The sequence below is a fragment of the Malania oleifera genome, chromosome 1, assembly GCF_029873635.1.
Source record: "Malania oleifera isolate guangnan ecotype guangnan chromosome 1, ASM2987363v1, whole genome shotgun sequence".
NCBI classification, from domain to species: domain Eukaryota; kingdom Viridiplantae; phylum Streptophyta; class Magnoliopsida; order Santalales; family Ximeniaceae; genus Malania; species Malania oleifera.
This window is the reverse complement of record NC_080417.1, coordinates 112,133,214-112,152,262: the sequence shown is the minus strand read 5'-3', so window position 1 is coordinate 112,152,262 and position 19,049 is coordinate 112,133,214. Positions and strand designations below refer to the sequence as shown.

Sequence of the window (19,049 nt, the reverse complement as noted above, 5' to 3'; positions counted from 1 at the left end):
GCTTTTATTTTGTGAAGCATAGAAATTGGTGGCACTGCAATTATGGTATTGAATATTGACCACATTCACAGCTCCAGCTCTGACATTCGAATTCCATATCTTCAAATAATGCCTTGGAATTTCTAGCAATGAAGGGGAATGTACAGCAAATGCATTATGCCAGCACGCTGCCTAATCCCAACACCTCCACCTCCACCTCCACCTCCACCCCCTCCATTCAATGGGTGTTGTCCAAAAGTAGAGAGAAGAAACACGCTTGCATAGATATTTCTAGAAATTAAAAGCGTTCACGCCCTCTGCTGTGCATATAAATGTAACAAACAGATATAAAACAATCTGCACTAACAAGCAGTATAGTTGTTTCTTGTACACAAGAGCCAGCCACAGCCAGTTTCCGACCATTATACAAACCCATCCCCCTAAAGCATCAAATGAAACTGGAATGCTTCATTAATTTGTCAAAAATAAAAAACGGAAAAATCTGTCAAAGACAGCCAACTATACCTGGTATGCATATCACTCATCCAAAATCTTCTTTATGTACTGCTAAATTACAGTGAAACTGGACAAAGAAATCCACCCACCTCTCAAACAAGGGGTTGCCTCCACTAAAGACACGAAGAAACTACGAGCTCAAGCAGGGGTTGTATTGACAACAGCAATGCAGAGCACTTAAAGAGAAAATGCCTCCCTTCCCCACCCACAGCAAAGAAAGAATTATATAACCTACAAAACCGATAACCCACCCTAGACAAACTATTCAAACACGGACTTCTCTGGTTGCCTAACACACCATCCATCAACTTCATCAACCCAATTTGGCAGCCGCCCGCCCCCCCCCATGTGGGGTACAAGGGATGTTGGGTTCAGCTAAATGCATCAGTGAAGGTTCATCAGCTCTCTCTAGTTATATATCTTAACTGGCTTCTCAAAAGCATGACGGTTCTGCAAAATTTTAGACAAATCAAAATATTAAGTTAAAGGTATCATTACTTTGTCTAAAAGACATGCAAGTTAATTACCGCTTAATGAAAATGATATTTTCACTAAGAATAAACAACAGCATCACAAGGTTACTCTCTGATAGGTGCAACTCAAACCCAACGTCATCTTTGCACAAAAACTCCTTCAAGGGGATTTAAACCCTGGCAATTCCCATGGGGGAGCAGGAGTTTGAGCCTAGGGCCAAAAAACCCTGGTCTACCAAGATAACAACAGAAACTCAATAAAACAGCTGCAGCACCTATAGAAGGGAGGCCTTAATGACACATCATGAATTCTACCATAATAGCATGCAACCAACAAATGAAGATAGGCTGTTGCAGTAGTTTGGTACTATATAGGGATTTGAGTGTTAATACCAAGGCATTTTACCTGATTCACTGTATAGGCTCTTTTAGGAGCAGTATCAGAATGCTCCAATCCAAGGTACTGCTCCCAAGCACCATAAACATCTCTCCTCTGAAAGAAAATGAAATGGAAAGTTCAAATCAAATACTTTATACATTGTATGAGATATAAAATCCCTAGCTTGACCAGGAGCTCAGAAATAATGTTCTAATAAAATAAAAGCGGACAAAAAAATAAAAGGTTAAATAGGCAGACCTGAAAACGACTGGACACAATGTCAGAGTCCTGCAGGTACTCTGGCCGACCCAGTGACAAAAATGCAAATTTCCACTGAAAATGCCAAAAAAAGGGATCGGCTTATTGGCAAAAACGCAAAGAAAGCAGTTCAACACAGTACCATCTTCAATGAATTTCTTCAGCAAAAAAGATCGCACACCTTAGAGAACTCCTCATCTGGAACTTGCAGTTTCTTTTGTATACGTGCTTTAACTTCAGCCAAAGTTTCGCCTTCATGGATAATCAAGAAAAATGGTTCCCCAAAGTTCTGAACTTGCTGTTAAAAAACATGATTTATATTTTAAACAATATCTCAAGTTCATGTGTTCATGTATGCGCACTCAATCCCATACTAAAATAGAAAACACAGGTTGAAACAATGTAAACATCTAGATACCATTTGGTTCTGTGCAGTCTCCTTTGTGAAGTGGTAAACATGTATCAAGCGATCTTGGGGACCAAGGTTTTTCTCTTCTTCTGGAATCTGAGACCAAAAGGTAAATATAATTCAGCATACTGCTAATTAGTATTGCAAATCATCAAAGCTCTATTAAAACATCCATTTCACATGAAATGCTAAAAACAGAAACATAGAAACATCACAACAAAATTCTCAAATAGTAACCGTGGTCCGCTGATAAATGATTTGTTCAAAATCTGAATAGAACAGATATTTGAGTGATGCTGTGTAACTCAATTGATAACAATTATTCTCAAATATCCAGAATATAAGAAAAACAATTGAGCCATATTTCCTCCAGAGAATATCCAGGCAATACTTTGCTTGCTTTCATCTTAATTCAACTTTTGATTTCTATAAACTAGCAGGTAGAGCTTGTGTGTGCACAATGCAAGCTAAAAGCATTGCATTAATCTTAAGTTGCTAACCCAAAAGAAAAATATTATCAAAGTATACTTAGATTAGTGTTAAAATTATCAAAGATTCTATAAGTGCAGAATTATGGCCATTTATTCTGGGCCAGGTCCGGCTTGGAGCAAAAGACTAATTATGGAAACGGATTCTGGTTGTGCATCATCTCTCGAGTCCAAATGCCCCTCTGACAGGTACGTTATGGAAACTCATCTCTTGGGACTGGGACTTGCATTTTGGCTTGCTAATTATATGTTGCATAACCAACCTGGGGTGCACTGGCTTCTTCAGCTGCCACAGGGCATTTTCAATCTTCTGTGCAAAGACCTTTAAGATATAGTGATACCTTGATTTTGTATTGCACAGCTTGGGTCGTATGTATCCACTTTACGCATCCCCTCTACAGCCCAGTCACTCATTTTTTGGTAAGGTATGCCTTTCATTCTTCTGGCAACACATGCTGTATATATATTTAGCAAGTTAAAATTAAAGAAACTATAGGTGACTAGTAATATCTTGGGTGGCCACATTTACTTCTACAGTTGATAGCCATTAAATTCGATAAATCAACATTCTCTCCATTCTTAAACCTATTTAGACAGAGACATAGTCTAGCACATATTAACTCATAAGGTGGTCTCACTAGTTTTTTATTTCCTTCAGTTTTTCCACAGGGTTTAGTAAACACCCACTAACATTCCAACATGCTGCATTAAATAATGTAACAGGCAACCCTAATGGATCTCATTGAGTAGGTTAACTTAATTATCCAGAAACTCAGATTGAGTGATTAACCAACAACTTAATTCCTCTTTCAAGAGTCGCTCAAAAGTTTCATGCAGACAAATGCAGAACAAAACTTTAATTGTGCAAACATGGGTGATGCCCTAATCACACTTCACAACTAGGTGTCAGGAACATTTAACGACACTTAAAATGCCTACTATTTCATGGATCAACTAACATCAGACACAATTAATAGACCAAATTATAGAATCTGGCCTCCCAATTTCAAACTCCCCCATATTCTTCTCCTAGTCTCAGTTGGGTGTAAGCCCCAAGGCTCCACAATTGTCTCTGACTCTCTGTCAACACTTCCCAACAACCATTTCCAGCATGGCCTATCTAGTTTAGAATCTATATCTCCAGCCCCTTGCAGTGGTATATACGGAAAGAAAAACTAGAACTTCCCAAACAAAGATGACAACTCCACCCCAGAAACAACCATGACCAACCCCAACTTCAGAAACCCCAAACTAACTCTTCCATAACAACTCTCACTCCCAATCAATCTAAATTTTGAATTTCTGGTAACGAACCAAGTTGGATCATACCCCAACAATGGATTCTGCACCAATCTAACCAGACAAAAAATAAAAAAAATAAAAAATAAAAAAATAACCCCAACTGTGATCACTCACAAAGATAAGTTGGCCTCTGCTTCGGACAACACAGATTGTCCAGTAAAATGCTAATCAAAATTGATCCTAATCCTGCAAAAACTCAGGCTCTGATCTAGATGATACCAACCATTCAACAAGTGTAGTGAATATAATCGAGCCTTTATGAGATTGATCAAAGTGGAGAATGAACATAATATTAGGGTCTCCCATCAATATTTTGGAAAAATCCAGACAAAGGGAACTAAAGACACAAATAAAAAATATCAAAGCAAAAAATTGCTCCAATCTCCCTGAATTTCCAAAATTTGCGCACCCTTAAAGCATCCAAAGCCAACACATCATAAAGAGATCAAGTAATGTATTTTCCCAAACCAGCTGCCAATTCAATTTTTCCCCTAAAAAAAATCCATGCACTACGCTCCAACCATAAACCCCACACCACTGCATATGTAACACATTTCCAAAGAGCCCTATCCTCACTTCTTCCAAAACCCTCAAAAGAAGACATTCCTTCTGCCAATGTTGGACAAACCCAAGCTTCTCCCAACACACCAAATAATTTAATTCCAGATGCTCCAAGCAAAATCAGAGTGTAAGAACAAATGAGATGCCAATTCAGAATTCAAATAACAAAGCACACAAACATCTGGAGATAAGGACACGGGTTCTAAATATAATACTAGGGTCTTCCCATCAAAACATATCATGCTAGTCTTTATAAAATTGTTTCCAATTATCATTCCACTTGAATATATTGATTGAGCATTTGTTCCATGATGGGGTTGACACAGAAACTAAGAATCCTTTTTTCTGGATTTTTTCAGAATTTTGATGGGAGATGTCGTAATCTCCTAATTGTAAATTCTTCTCTTGTTAATGAAATCACTTTTTTTGCTACTCCAAAAAAAAAAAATAGAAACTGTGGTCCACCAACAATGTGGAAATTTTTCAGCAAATTCAGACCAAATAAATTTTTTAAAGTGTAGACTTGGGCAAGCATCAGAAGCTAAATTTTCAGTTAAAAGGATATAAAACATTAGTCCATGCTCCCCAAAACTTAAAATGTCGAGATGGAGCATAACTATATTAAAAACCCAAAAAAAAAAAAAATAGTGATTACTTAACTACATAAACAAGCCAAAGAAAACCTACAGTAACAAACTTAACAAAATTTCTTGAGCACAGGGGGGGAAAAAAATGAAGAAAAACTTACCTCCTCTGCACGCAATGTCCAGTATTGATCATTTATATTCTCTATTTTTTCATAAGGTGGAAAGATCTGCAACAATGAGATAGCAGAATTATGGCCTGCAAAATAAAATATACTGTGCAGAAAAGGTTTTCAAAAGTTTAAATTCAAATTATTATAAGGTCATAAGACTTTAGATGACAGCAGATTATGAATTTGTGTATATGCAAGTGTCATTTACAAATGGAAACCACCAAAAAAAAAAAAAAAAACCTAAATGCAGCATGAAGGCCATGGAAAAAATTTTACAATTTCAAACAGAATTATAGACTAGAGGCAAACAGAACTCATACCTTATATATCTTGTGATAGAAAACTTCAAGCAGCCTAAGTTCAGCATTTGAATGAGACAGCTCTACCTGTTTCGAGATGCACCAAACAGCTGTAAATTTTATACCAAGCAACTATAGCGTACATGCTTATTTAAAGCAACCATAGAACACATGCTTTCTTAGTAGATTATTACATTAAACTAGTATTTATAATAACTTATGAGTGTACAAGTTTTTGAAGTTAACAATATAATTCCCTGAAAGCTATGTTGCAATTTGGGGATATTAGGGAGAAGAAAAATAATATTTTGAATGATATCAGCAATATGGATAGATCAGAGGAGCATGGTCTGTTAGGGGAGGATGAAAGAATCAAAAGAATTCGCCTTAACAATGATCGGGAGGTGCTTTTGATCAGGGAAGAGAGGAGTTGGCATTAGAAATCTAGGATTTGTTGATTGTTTTTTGGAAGAGGGGGGGGGAGAGAGAGGAGGAGGGAGTGTTGGGGTTGTTCTACATTCTTCTTCATAGGGTGGCTATTGGGAGGAGGAGGAAGAGAAGTCTCAAGAAGAAGTTGGAGGAAGATTTGGGGGAGGGAATGAGACATTTTAAACAAATTGGGGATGAGATCACTAATCTTTATAAAATGTTGTAGGGATAGGCCAATGGTGGAGGGCTAGATAGGAGGCTAGGAGTAGCTAAGCGGTTGGAGAAGCCAACTGAATTGGAGGAAGTTAGAAGGATGGTGTTTCATATGGATAGAAATAAAGCACCAAGCCTCGATGATTTCACAAGGGTTTTTTTTTTTTTTTCATGATAGTAAGGAAGTGAAGAAAGAGGATTTTATAATTTTTTTGAGGGATTGCATAAGAGTGGGGAGCAAGAACATCAAACTCCATTGTCATTTCTTTTATACTGAAAAAGGATGGGTCCAAGGAGGGTGAAAGATTTTATTAGGCCTATTAGTTTTGTTGCAAGTGTTTATAAACTGCGATCTGAGGTTCCTCTATAGGTGCCTTTTTTTCTTTTTCTTTTTTTTTTTTGGGGGGAGGTGGGGGGTGTTGGTGGTGGTGGTGGTGGGGGTCTACAGTGTCTTTAGCCCAACCCATTTTCAGACGTCTTAGGTGCAACTTTGGTAGTCAATGAGGGGATTGAGGACGTGAGGAGGAGAGGTAAGAAGGGTCTGTGATGCAGGGGCAGCATCAATGTTCTGCAGCCATGGAGAAATTAGAACAGAGGAAGAGGAAGGGAGGAGAGAAGAGATACCAAGGGAAAACTCATGTTCAATTCAATTCAATTCAATTCAAATTCATCAACAACTCTTACAACATGGCTTTCATACACTATTTATAAGAAATCCTCTCTACATGAAATTACACTTAAACCCCTAAAACTACGTTACACTACAAATATACCCCTACTTTACACAAATTTTACATACAAACCCCAAATACACATAATGCTACACTAATTAATACTGAACACACATAATAAACTACTAACTTAACCCACAATTCCTTAACCCGACTCTTAATTATTTTCCAACAAAGATCTTCCCAAGGTCTTACTTCTTGTCCTACATCCACTCTCCCCCAGTAAGAAAAAATTCGGCCTCGAATTTTGAAATGTTGGAGGATCAAAAGGGAGAAGCAAACTTGGTTTCTTTGGAAGCCATTGCTTGAGTGATACAAGAAACCAAAACCCTTTAGCATCATCATAGACTTGAATTGAGAGTTGGCATCATAAGCACCTCAGGAATGACAAACTCTACAATAGGAATGTTTGAAGGAATTTGGATGTCTTCAAACACAGTCATTTCCTTCCTTGTATTGTCTTCAAGCTGAGTATTTATGACTGATTCTTTGCCTTGGCTCATTGGTAGAGCAGACTTCAAAACAATTTTCTTCCCATTATAGTGAAAGACATGTGTTCTCATGTCCTTGATCACACCTAAATCATCCAACCAAGGAGAACCAAGGAATACATGGCCAATCTTCATAGGTAGGATATCACAACAAACATTAGCCAAATATTCACCCATTTGAATGGGAACCAAACATCTTTCATAAACATGGACAATAGAGTTATCAACACAAGATATCACATAAGGCTTTGGGTGAGGTTCCAGATGAAGCTGCATATGAATGACTCCATTTATGGAAACCAGTCATTGGACATCTTCCACCATTGATGATTTTGCAAACCTTTTCTCTGCATTTGAGAAAGGTGTTTAACAGCTTGAAATTGTGCCCAAATAATGATAAATGGAATTCCTTCGTCCAATAATTTGTCACCATATTGCCGGATATATGCGACATGCTGCATCTATATATCACCAACAGCCCATTAACACAATTTGCCTTCAATTCTCAAACTAATCATGCAAACCCATAAACTTAACTCTCATCTTGATATTGATTGTCCTGCTGAAATGAAACAAATTCACGAAGGAAACTCACAAATTACAGACACAAAACCTGATTTTTAATGCTGGAAGCAACAATTTCTAGGGTTTTATGCCAAATTATCGTGCTTGCTTACACAATTTCAAGTTAAGAACCAAAATATCATGCTGCAAACCAAAATGCCACGAGAAAACAGAAATTTCTCGTGGCTGGGAACCAATTTCTCGTGATTCTGGCAGCAGGAAGTCCGGCAGAATGCCACTCACAGTCGCCAGTGCATGGGGTGCAGGGGCCAATGGAAATGGTACTCCGGTGATGACTTTCCAGGCGAGGGTAGATCAGGGATTGGGGAATACAGTGGTGGTGGCTGTATGTCAAAATAACTCCAGAAATGGTGGATTTTGAAGGGTTCGGCGGCAGGATAAGTTTGGCCGGCACGTGGGGGGTCATCCGGTGGCCGGACGGCGATGGAATTTTGAGGGGAAGGGTTTCGGGGGGTTCTGTTTTTGGTGGTGTGGGTGGTCTTGCAGGATGGTGGCTGGAAGGTCGTGTTTGAGGAAATGGGGACACGGCTGGAATTTTCTGAATAGTTCTGAAACTGCATAACTGCTTTTGGGTTTTTTAATTTTTAACTGAAATTTAAGAAAGGAAATGAGGAGATGAGAGAGTAACAGAGAAGAGGAGATTGGATTAATTGCTGGACAGAGACTGCTGCAAGTAGAGGAGACAGCAACAGAATTTAGAAATCAGAGAGTTAAGGGAGAGGATTAAGAGGAGAAGAAGAAGAGAAGGAGATGAGAAATAGCCAAGAAGAAGAGGGCAGACTGCAGCTGGGCAGCAGGGAATTATGGACAGAACAGGAGATCAAAAACAGAGAAGAAAGAAAAACAGAGAAGAAAGAAGAAGAGAAGAGAAAAGGAGAAGAGTAAGGGAGAATGGGTGGACTGAAATGAAAGAATGGAGATCGGGGTTGGGCTTTTATACCAAATGATGCAGGGGCAGCATCAATGTTCTGCAGCCATGGAGAAATTAGAAGAAAGGAGGGGGGAGGGAGGAGGGAGGAGAGAGGAGATACCAGGGGAAAACTCACATTCAATTCAATTCAAATTCAACTACTCCTACAACATGGCGTTCATGCACTATTTATAAGAAAGTCTCTTTACATGAAATTACACTTAAACCCCTAAAACTACATTACACTACAAATATAACCCTACTTTACACAAATATTACAAACAACCCCCAAATACAAATAATCCTAAACTAATTAATACCGAGCACATATAATAAACTACTAACCACACATAATAAACTAGTAACTTAACCCCACAATTCCTTAACCCAACTCTTCTTAAATATTTTCCAGCAAGGATCTTCCCAAGGTCTTACTTCTTGTCCTACAACAGTGTCGCCTTTAAATTGGATTTTGAATAAGTCTATCATGGTTAATTGGGGTTTCCTGGACAAAGTGCTACAAAAACAGGGATTCAGGAATCTGTGGTGCAAGTGGATACAAGGGTGCCTCAGTTCTACTAATTTGTTTGTGATTGTTAAAGGGCAGCCAGGTGGTTCGGTGTTTTGCATGGGTTAAGGCAAGGGGATCCATTATCTCCTTTTTGTTTACCCTGATATTGGATGTTCTGAGTAGGATGATTTCTCGAGCTCAAGATTTGGGGGTTATTAATGGCCTTGGTATATAAGGGGAAGAGGTGGAGGTGTCTCATCTTCAGTTTTGGGGATGACACCATCTTTTTCCTCGAGAATAATACAGTTAAATTTTGGAAGGTTCAAACTTTGCTTAGAATTTTTGAGAAACTTTCTGGGTTGAAGAATAATTTGTCCAAGAGTGGGATAGTGGGTATCAATTAGTGTAGTAGGGAACTAGAGATTTCCTTAGTTCTGTCGTACCTTAGTATTCCTTTAGGGGGAGAACCTTTATCTAATGCTTTAGGTCTCTCTTCTTGGAGTGTGGAAGGCTTGTCTCTCGTTGGGGTGTTCAATCACTCTTATTAGTGCCACCCTTGCTAGTATTCATCTATTTTTTAATCCCTTCTCAAATTCCCTCTAGGGTGGTTGGGAAGTTGGAGAAGATTATCAGAGATTTCCTGTGCTCAGTTACTGGTTTAAGAAGGGAGGCCATTTAGTTAGCAAGGAAGTAGTTAAGAGGCATAAGTCAAAGGAGGGTTTGGAGCTTCGTAATGTGGTTTCTAAGAACATATCATTAATTGGGAAAAGGTTGTGGAGGTTTCCTTTAGAATCAAAATTCTAATGGCATCAAGTAATAAAGAGTAAATACGGAATACACAGAAATGGGTTGGATTCCAAAGGAGTGGCAATGCTAGTCATGCGAGTCCTTGGAAGTTTGTTTCCAGATTGCTTGCCTTTTCTTTTCTTTCACACGTTTCAAAGCAATACTTGGAGATAAAATCATTTTTTTTGGGGGGGGGGGGGGTGTGGGGGGGTAATATTCGCGCTGGTGAATCTTCATTAGAGCTATTGATGCTGTGCTTTTTTAGACTTTCTTCCGTTCACAATGCACCAATTTCAGTCCCAAAAGATAGGATTGGTGGGATTGATCATATCAAAGATAAGGAATGCTAGAATATTCAAAGATCAGAAAACTTCTCTGAAATTGCTTTGGGGAATGTTACTTTTCTTGCTTCTTTTTGGGTAAATTCTTTTGGGCTTTCGGGGTCTCTTGCTGTCCAAAATCCAAAGGGATTCGAAGGCAACTTTGATGTAACTTTTTAGTTTCTTGTTCTTTTATGCTCATTCTTTCTATGAGAATTTCTTATCCTCAATCCATTGTATTTATTACTTCTCATTAATAGATATGTTTTGTTATTCCAAAAAAAAAAAAAAAACCCTAAAAAACGCACAATACAACCGCACCATTCATATGATTAAGACTATAATGACACAAGATCTATTCACATTGTATAAATGATGAGAAAAGAACCCTCACTCTTGGTAATCTGATCAACATGATCCTACTTAACCAAAATGATAATCAAAAACTGGTAGGACCACAGTAGGATTAATAGGATCGGTGGGGCTGGTCAAATCATAGTGGGATCATGGTAGGATTTAAGATCCTAGATTCATTTATATTTTTAAAAACTTTACTAAAATATTTTTCATATGGGTTTGGTTTTTGTTGTATTACTTATACATGAAATGGGCAACTTCTAAAGTTTTATATTAATGAAATTATGGCTTAAAATTTTTTTTCTGGTTCATTGATGAATACTAAGTCATGCAAACTTTAAACAGGAAAAATGAAGATAGATAAATAACACATTAATGCATTTAACAATATTAAAGATAATTGATAGTGATGATTTTAATGATGGCCTTGGTGAAATCATTGATGATAGTACGTGCTACTAATGAGACAAATGGTGGCTTGAATGATTTGCATTACACATTATGTTCTTGTTTTTCTATAAGTATTTCTAATCACTTCATTATTAGCCAGGCTGATTTAGTTAGGAATGCAACAATTTGAACACTTCATCCTTTTTTTTTTTCCCCCTCTCTCTCTAATTTCAGGGCTCTACTGTAGATACTTGTGATTTTTTTAGTCTTTTACACTTACTAGCCAACTTTGTAAGTTTATATCATAGAAGTTTATGAAAAAACAAAATGCAAGTGCATTTTTCATATTTATTTACATAGCCAGTTACCATCATTGATCCAATTCTACAATCTGATCCTGAAAACCATCCCAGCGATCCTACAAAGGATCCTGATTATAATAACCTCAAAATAAATGAATTTTAAAGCTAATAGATATTTCATGTAAGGAACAAGGAGAAGCAGTCAATCACTTTATTTTACATTGTAGATGGGTGTGTGTGATGTGGAGTATGATGTATGCAACTTTCATCAGATGGATGAAAGCCCAGAGTGAGAAATCAGAACGCAGGCATGGACGAGATTCAAGGGATTAGTGGGATGCAGTCCCTACTGTTGTGTCTCGGATAATCTGGAAAAGAATGCTAAAGCCTTTGAAGTAGTAGCACAGAGGCTTGAAAAAAGTGAGAGTGCGGTTTTTTCACTTGCAAATTTTTGGACACAAAGGTTCTTTTTGTGAAGATTTCTTGCAAACAATTTTTCTTGTGGCTTTTGACAGGTTTCAGCTTCCGCTCTTGTACTCCAGTGTGAATCCCTTGGAGTTCTTTTGTTTAGTTAATTAAAAAAAATCATAAGATGCAAAAATTCCTTTAGAACAAAGAACGTGGCACAATGCCATAATTAGCTAAAATTTCGAAATTAGATGAAATAAGTCATCATCATGTAAACATAAATAAAAATGTTCGGTCAACCAGGCAACAAAAACCTAATATATGCAATTAGTTATCAATATTTATCATGTAAGTCTAAAACAAGCCTGTTCAGACAAGCAAGCAGCTGAAACATAGTTTTCCAAAAGTTTTTACTCACCCGCCAAACAGAACCTAAAGACTCAGCAATTACCAAGGATCTATAAATTGTCATTTAATAATAATTTTGGAGCAAAAAAATGCCAAACATAAAATCCAAGTAGAAAAATTTACCTTCGTCTTCAGTTCATTAATGACATCTCCTACAGTGCTCTGCTTAGGCAATCTAATATTGTGAATTACCACCTGGAAATAGTTCAAAACAAGCTTGTAAAAGCAGTACAAAAATATATGCAGGATTATATGATTTTAAATTTCTTTAAAAAAAAGGTTACGGAAGATATTGCAACTATAGTTTTCAGACATACCTCATCCTTTGTAGCATGATGAAAAGCAACTTTGAGATTTTTTAGACCTTGCAATTCTGGCAAAGGGATGTCCAGGACTTCATAATACAATATATCAGAGGTCTGTCCAAATTGAAACCAATAAATTACTTTTTCGATTTCAGATCATTACAATAAATGTTTACATCATGGCTCAAATTGGGCAGTCTCAGCGATAAACACCTGATTGTAGTGAACTAGCATGTCTGACAAATGGTCAACTCCTCGATATTTAATGGGCTGGGGCTTAGGTTGCTGGGAGTAGCAATTGTGAGATGTAAGCCTGATTTTTGATGGATCATCTAAACCAAGATGGTGAGCCACTCTTTCAACAACATCATCATAACTATGTAGCTTTGACCTTAAAATTAATGTGGAAATGTCATCAGCACTCCATGATGATTAATAATAACTATAACAGGAGGTAAAACAACATATTCTCCAACTGTCATGAACAACAATATCAATATGAACTTACAACTCTAGACAGAAGTCATCCTCCTTAGGTTTCTCCAGAGCTCGAAAATGAACAACCTGCAGAGCGTCAACAATGCAATGATTTATTTACAAGTTTTATTAACAGCCAAAGAGAAAGGGAAGAAGCAAAAGAAGGGGAAGCAGTAAAGAATTAAAATCCAAAATGCTAAATTAAAGAAAAGAAATGTACATTTATCAACCACAACTATTTCATGCTATTTAAAAAAATAGACAAGAAACACCCACAAAATTTTCGTTCAACCAAAACACACACAAATCAATAAATTCAATCAGTTAACCTCAAGAAAATCCCATGCACTACACATAATTAAAGATTCTATATACCCAAAATTTATAACTAACAATTACACTTACACAAATTTTTAGCTTGCAAATGCTTCCAATTGCCACAATAGTTCAGTTCAAATGACAAGAATACAACTGTAACAAATTCATTTTACAATAGTAATGGCAGTATGGCAGGCTTAGCCAATCACCTTTTTGCGCCACCCAAATATTTTTCGATAAAGGTGGAAATGAGGTTTTCTCTTCCAACTCAGTGGATTCAAAGTTCCTTTTATTTTTTTAGATAATAAAAGAGGGTATATTAGATCGAGAGAGAGAAGTTACAAACTGAGGGATAAGAAATCCACCATAAAAAAATAAAAAATAAAATAAAATAGAAAAGAAAGAAAAAATAAAGAAAAAGGCAAAAAAAAACATCAATCAGGAAGAACAATTAACCAAGGAAACCCCTTGTCGAATCATTCCCATCGTAATTCACCCAGCACTTCAGACTTGCTGGCTCCCTTTGACCCTTGTACGCTTTGATATATCCCAAATTCAGTTCCTCCAGCATTCACTCATTTTCAAATCCAATCTTTCCAATATCTCTTGGGCTTCTAAATCCTTCCTAGAAATCACCACCCCTGGTGTAGATAAAAAATACCATCATTACACTGCATTTTGTTCTCCAACCCCTTATTATTCAAAATAGAAAACCCCTCCAATCCTTCAAAAGGTTCTGGATGAACATATGAAAAGTCCCCAAGATCATCACAGGATTCAGAAACATAACCATATTATTCCCGAATCTGATTCAACAGCAAAACCCCATCATACTCAAACTCACTAATGTCATCACTGTCATTATCTGAAAAATCTCCCCATTCCTCTACCTAAATTTGTTTGCTAGTTCCATTATTTATCTTAGCAAGTGCATCTTCCACAATACTTAAATCACCTGCAGAATCTCTTCATAAAATCTTTAACCTTATCTCACCAGAATACTCTATCTTCGCATCATATACTTTCCTCATTCCTGCACCCATAAGAGCAGCCTTCCAACGAGCATACACCTTTGGGGTCTTAGATTTTTCAGATTAAAAACCTAAAGTATCAGATTTTGTACCCAAACCAGCTTCTTTCTTTCCATTACTCCTGGATGTACAGTCCCTAACCCTTCTGCAAAACCAAAATCAACAACTGATCTGACACTTGTATAAATATCAGCTCTTCCCAAACACTTTTCGAAACCAAACTAAAGTCTTCCTGATAACACACTGAATACTTACCCGCTCTAAATTTTTCCTATATATTTGGAGAGAAGCTGTTGACTTCAACAATCATCAGACTACTCCCAACTCCCTTTTCTGACTCCTGTGAATTTTGGCCAAGGGAATGGACCTGATCACTAATGAGTTCGGACCTGAGATGAACCTGGTCAACCATACCCTCAAAATGGAACCTTTTTAAAAGCAAGACTCACCTAATAAAATCCCTGATGAGAAGGACCCTCTTTGGGACCCATAGAAAGGCCCAAAGAATTATCATTTAAACCTTGGGCCTGTTCTGCTAAATGGCCCAGTTTTAATAAGAAAGAAGAACTTCCTTTCCCACATACCTTGCCAAAGTCGAGGATGAGAACCAGCCGACAGAGAAACCCATTCACACCAGAGCAAATTTCTCAAATTTCTTTTCTGTTGCAAGCGAGATAGAAGATGCTTTGAGTTCAAATGTTCGGCCATTTGACAGGAAAGAGGCTTCGAGCCTTCGAAGAAGCTAAGATCGTCACCGAATGTCGAGGAGGCTAAGATGACCATGACTGGAGGCTGGGAGGGATGTTCGAAGTCTGAGATGTCTGGTGACTGGAGGTTGGGAGGAAGGTTTTCATGGGAGCTAGGGTTTAGGCCATGAGAGCCACCCAGCACATTATCCAGTGGAGTCAAAGTTCTTGGGCACTTACAAGTCATAGAATGAAATTGCCAAACCATTAACCTCCCTACAGAAAGGATAATCCATGCCTTACTGTTGAGCTCTCTTGCGACATGATACCCATAGATCTAAGTTTGACTTTCCCAAATGGTGGCTGTTAGATAATAACCAAATGTCTGAATCGAATCTGTGGTTATACTCCTATTGTTTAATTAAAATAGAGGGGAAACAAAATTAGTCTAAGCTCTAGTAGATAATAACCAAATGTCTTACTCTTGCCACTATGCACTCCAAACCAATTTTTGCATTTTTACAAATGAAAAATTTGAAAAATTTTACCCAATCCTGTGAAATTTCTGTCATTCTGAACACACAAAGGCTTCCACCCCTGCTAGAAAATTGAAATAGTAGCACTTGTATTTTGTAACATGCTGCAACTTCCGATTTTTTCGATGTGGAAATCATTCATCAAAATTTCTTTAGATGATAAAATTATGCTGAGAAACTCAAGGGCAGTTTTGTTCACTGTCAAATGGTGACCAATATTGGAAATTGAGCAGGACAAAATTTGCAAATGTAGCCCTTTGCTTTACAAGTACAATATAAAAGGCCAAAAAAACTTCAATGCAACAGCATCAACCTAGAGCTGGAAGGGGTCTTGAGTACCCTTTTGTTCGGGAACGTGGGGTTCAAGCCTTGGTTGGAGTTGTGTGGATTTGACCAAGTTGTAATACACAACTCTATGAAGTTTTTTCAAATTCCACACAATTTCAAATCCAATTTTTTAATTACACGGTCCAAAAGACAGCCTTGGTAACTGTCCTGAAGCCAACCCAACAATGTATTAACAAACATGTTTGTGAAGGGATTATTATTTTAAATGAAAATGATAAATGATGCCACAAAACGATACTGGAAGTATTGTGTTGCTTCCGTGAGAAAACCATTTTCCCAGTTATTTTTTCAGATTGGCCACATGTTTGTTTTTTGCCACTAAGCCCAATTTAAGCTATCTCATCTGTAATATTATATTTTCTTGGGCTTTTTTCAAAGCCTACACACTTTTTTTTAGTTACACTCAACCTCAATAAAGTCGTTCTTCCTTATTCGGGTCAAAATTTTTTATCCATGAGTCAGGATGCTTTGGCTCACTAGCAACCGATGTTGCAACACTTTTACCTCTTTCATGAAGGACCACCAATAGAGAACTTCAGATGCTTATAATGTAGACTTGGCTTTATTTTTATTTTAGTTTGGTAAATTTTTGGTTACTTTAGAAGTTTAGTTAATTTAGGGTTATTTGGGTATTTTAAGTATTTTGATGTTATTTTGTAATTTGTTTTGTTTTAGTAGTAATGTTGGGTGCACGAGTACCTTCCTTTAGGTATTCTATTAGACAATTAATGATTTCAACTCAGAACTGGTTTTCCCTCTCATGTAGCCCTCTTCTTGTTCCTTCTTCGTCCTCTGTTCTTCTTTCTTCTTCATATTTCCTTCACCTTGTCTCTCTCCCTCAACTCTTTCTCTCTGTACCTGTTGCTATTCTGTCCTGCATCAGTTTGGTATTAGAGCAAATCATGATCATTCACGCCATAGCCATCTCCCCTGAAGGCTCATCCCAAACCCAAACAGCAATCATATTGTCTCCATTGCTGCCAACATTGTTTTGTGTCACTGTTCATCATCTTGCAACTTCTAGCCAAAATTACACACGCTTTGCTAATCACCGAGATAAAACTTTAGTTAAAATCTTATAAACACTTGTCGCCAAAATGTTTGATCTGAAGTCTTTAATTCTAGTTGGTATGAATTTGGAAATGTTACATGGAGGCTTTGTTTTCAAGATATTCCCTGTTTCAATGGTCATTGTTCCAAGAGAGAATTCATTGATTGACTGTTCAATTTTTATTTTGAATGCAGTGGGATACCAGAAATAAGAACAAGATTTGTATGACTAAGTGGTGGATGGAATACAATACTACCAAAAACAACCCGGTAAAGCTCAAACCATCTTTTGATTTACAATGAAAGGTTTGTTGATATCAGAATTTTTCCCCAAATATTATGACGATATCTTCTTCCATATCAAGAGAAGAAAGAGTTCTTACTTCGGACAACATGAGTTCCCAATCTCAAAACATCCTACAAAAGATGAAACAGAAATTATTGTTGTCATGACTAGAAGATGGAATTGAAAATGAAGCAGAATTTATTGTTCTTGCAGATTATTGACGTGGGAATGAAAGCTTGATTGATTCTATGGATAAAAGACCACACAAGCCATCCTTGTAGAGCAATCAAATGCAAATGAACAACATGATCAAGTTGTAGAAGAGTCCATGGAGTGGGCAGCAAAATCCAATATTAAAATTGGAAATTCAATTCAAAGCAAGAGAGCTTTCTAGAGGATGAAATTGTTGAATCTTGTCATAAGTTTCACATATATGCCCCGACCCTTAAATCATCTTCCAATGTGTGACAATTCTATATTTATCAACTTTATTGGGATTGGGAACCAAGATGAGAATATCAGTAATTTGTTGGTGATATAGCATGTCAGCTGAAAATGAACAATATTTTACAAGTTGAACGGCTAATGGATACACACATGTGTGCGCGCGCATGTGTGCATGTGTATATATCACTTGCTCACGTTGCGCCATTGTACAATTAGAGGTTGAGTTTTCTCCAACAAGGAGAGCTTGATGGAAGACCACCAATGGAGACTTTTTAGATGCTTATATTGTTGCTTTAGCTATAGAAATTGGTTTATTTTGTGTATTGTAAGTTTTTGGTGTTATTTTGTAATATTTATTATAGTCATAATGTTGGATAGTTGGGGGTGTATTGTGTGCTGAATTAAACAGTAAAATGATTTGAATTCAGAGCTGGTTTTCCTCTCTCTCATGCAGCCCACTCCCTCCTCTTCTTCCCTCCTCCTTTCTTCTTTCTTCTTTCTTCTTCTTCCATTTTCCTCCTCCTCTCTCTCCCTTAATTCACTCTCGCTCTCTCTGTATATATTGCTGTTCCATCCTGCGCCACTTTTGAAACAAGCTAAAATGATGGGCAATCTAGAAATCAAAATTTTGACAAAAAAAGGACGGACATGTTAGTGATGAATCTTCTAGACAGAAATTTTCTTTAATACGAGTTTATCCAATACATAAATTGTACAAACATGTTCTGAAGGCATTTCAGACATATTCCCTTCATACAGAAAAATTATTTCTGGATCCATTCAACAAAATGAGATGACATAAATAGGTGCTTCCACCCACCTGAAACATGGAATGATGAAACTCCACAATCAACAGAGAAAGCACGTTTATGGACTCCAAAATGTTGCAAATCCATCTCAAGACGAAATTCAATGATATTCCCGAGTTCGATTTAACAGAAGTGGTGCAAAAGAGAGTAAATTAATATAAAAAAGAAATTAACTTTCTGTTTTCTCATCAATATTTGTTCCATGAAATTGCATTTAAATATTTCAGATGACAAGCTAAACCAGAAAGCTTATCAAGTCATAATGTCACAGATCAAAATCCCAAAATTTACATAAATTATATCAAAAGATTGGGCAGATCGTACCTGGCGATTATGCACATATTCCAAGAAGGAAGGAACATCAGGATATCGACACTGTTCTTCATTCTCAAGTGGATGAGACTTCTGATAGCAAATGATGTCCCCGTCCTCAATCTGCAAAAAGAGAGACAAAAATTTAATTACAGTGTAATTATACAATTTTACAGTAAACC

At 37.1% G+C, this 19,049-nt stretch overlaps 1 protein-coding gene across 1 annotated transcript in view; it reads right to left on the bottom strand.

Moving 5' to 3' along the window:
- Window positions 1-267: 267 nt before the first annotated feature.
- LOC131154433 (ubiquitin C-terminal hydrolase 12) overlaps window positions 268-19,049 on the bottom strand; it is a 39,845-nt gene continuing 21,063 nt past the window's right edge. Inside the window, exons 21-32 of the mRNA XM_058107207.1 lie at window positions 18,880-18,990; window positions 13,076-13,131; window positions 12,781-12,958; window positions 12,580-12,681; window positions 12,386-12,457; window positions 5,443-5,508; window positions 5,114-5,179; window positions 2,024-2,110; window positions 1,787-1,903; window positions 1,606-1,680; window positions 1,375-1,461; window positions 268-945 (exon numbers count right to left, since the gene is read on the bottom strand). Coding sequence (XP_057963190.1) covers window positions 904-945; window positions 1,375-1,461; window positions 1,606-1,680; window positions 1,787-1,903; window positions 2,024-2,110; window positions 5,114-5,179; window positions 5,443-5,508; window positions 12,386-12,457; window positions 12,580-12,681; window positions 12,781-12,958; window positions 13,076-13,131; window positions 18,880-18,990 — 1,059 coding nt within the window. The 3' untranslated portion in view covers window positions 268-903. The remainder of the gene's footprint in view (window positions 946-1,374; window positions 1,462-1,605; window positions 1,681-1,786; window positions 1,904-2,023; window positions 2,111-5,113; window positions 5,180-5,442; window positions 5,509-12,385; window positions 12,458-12,579; window positions 12,682-12,780; window positions 12,959-13,075; window positions 13,132-18,879; window positions 18,991-19,049) is intronic.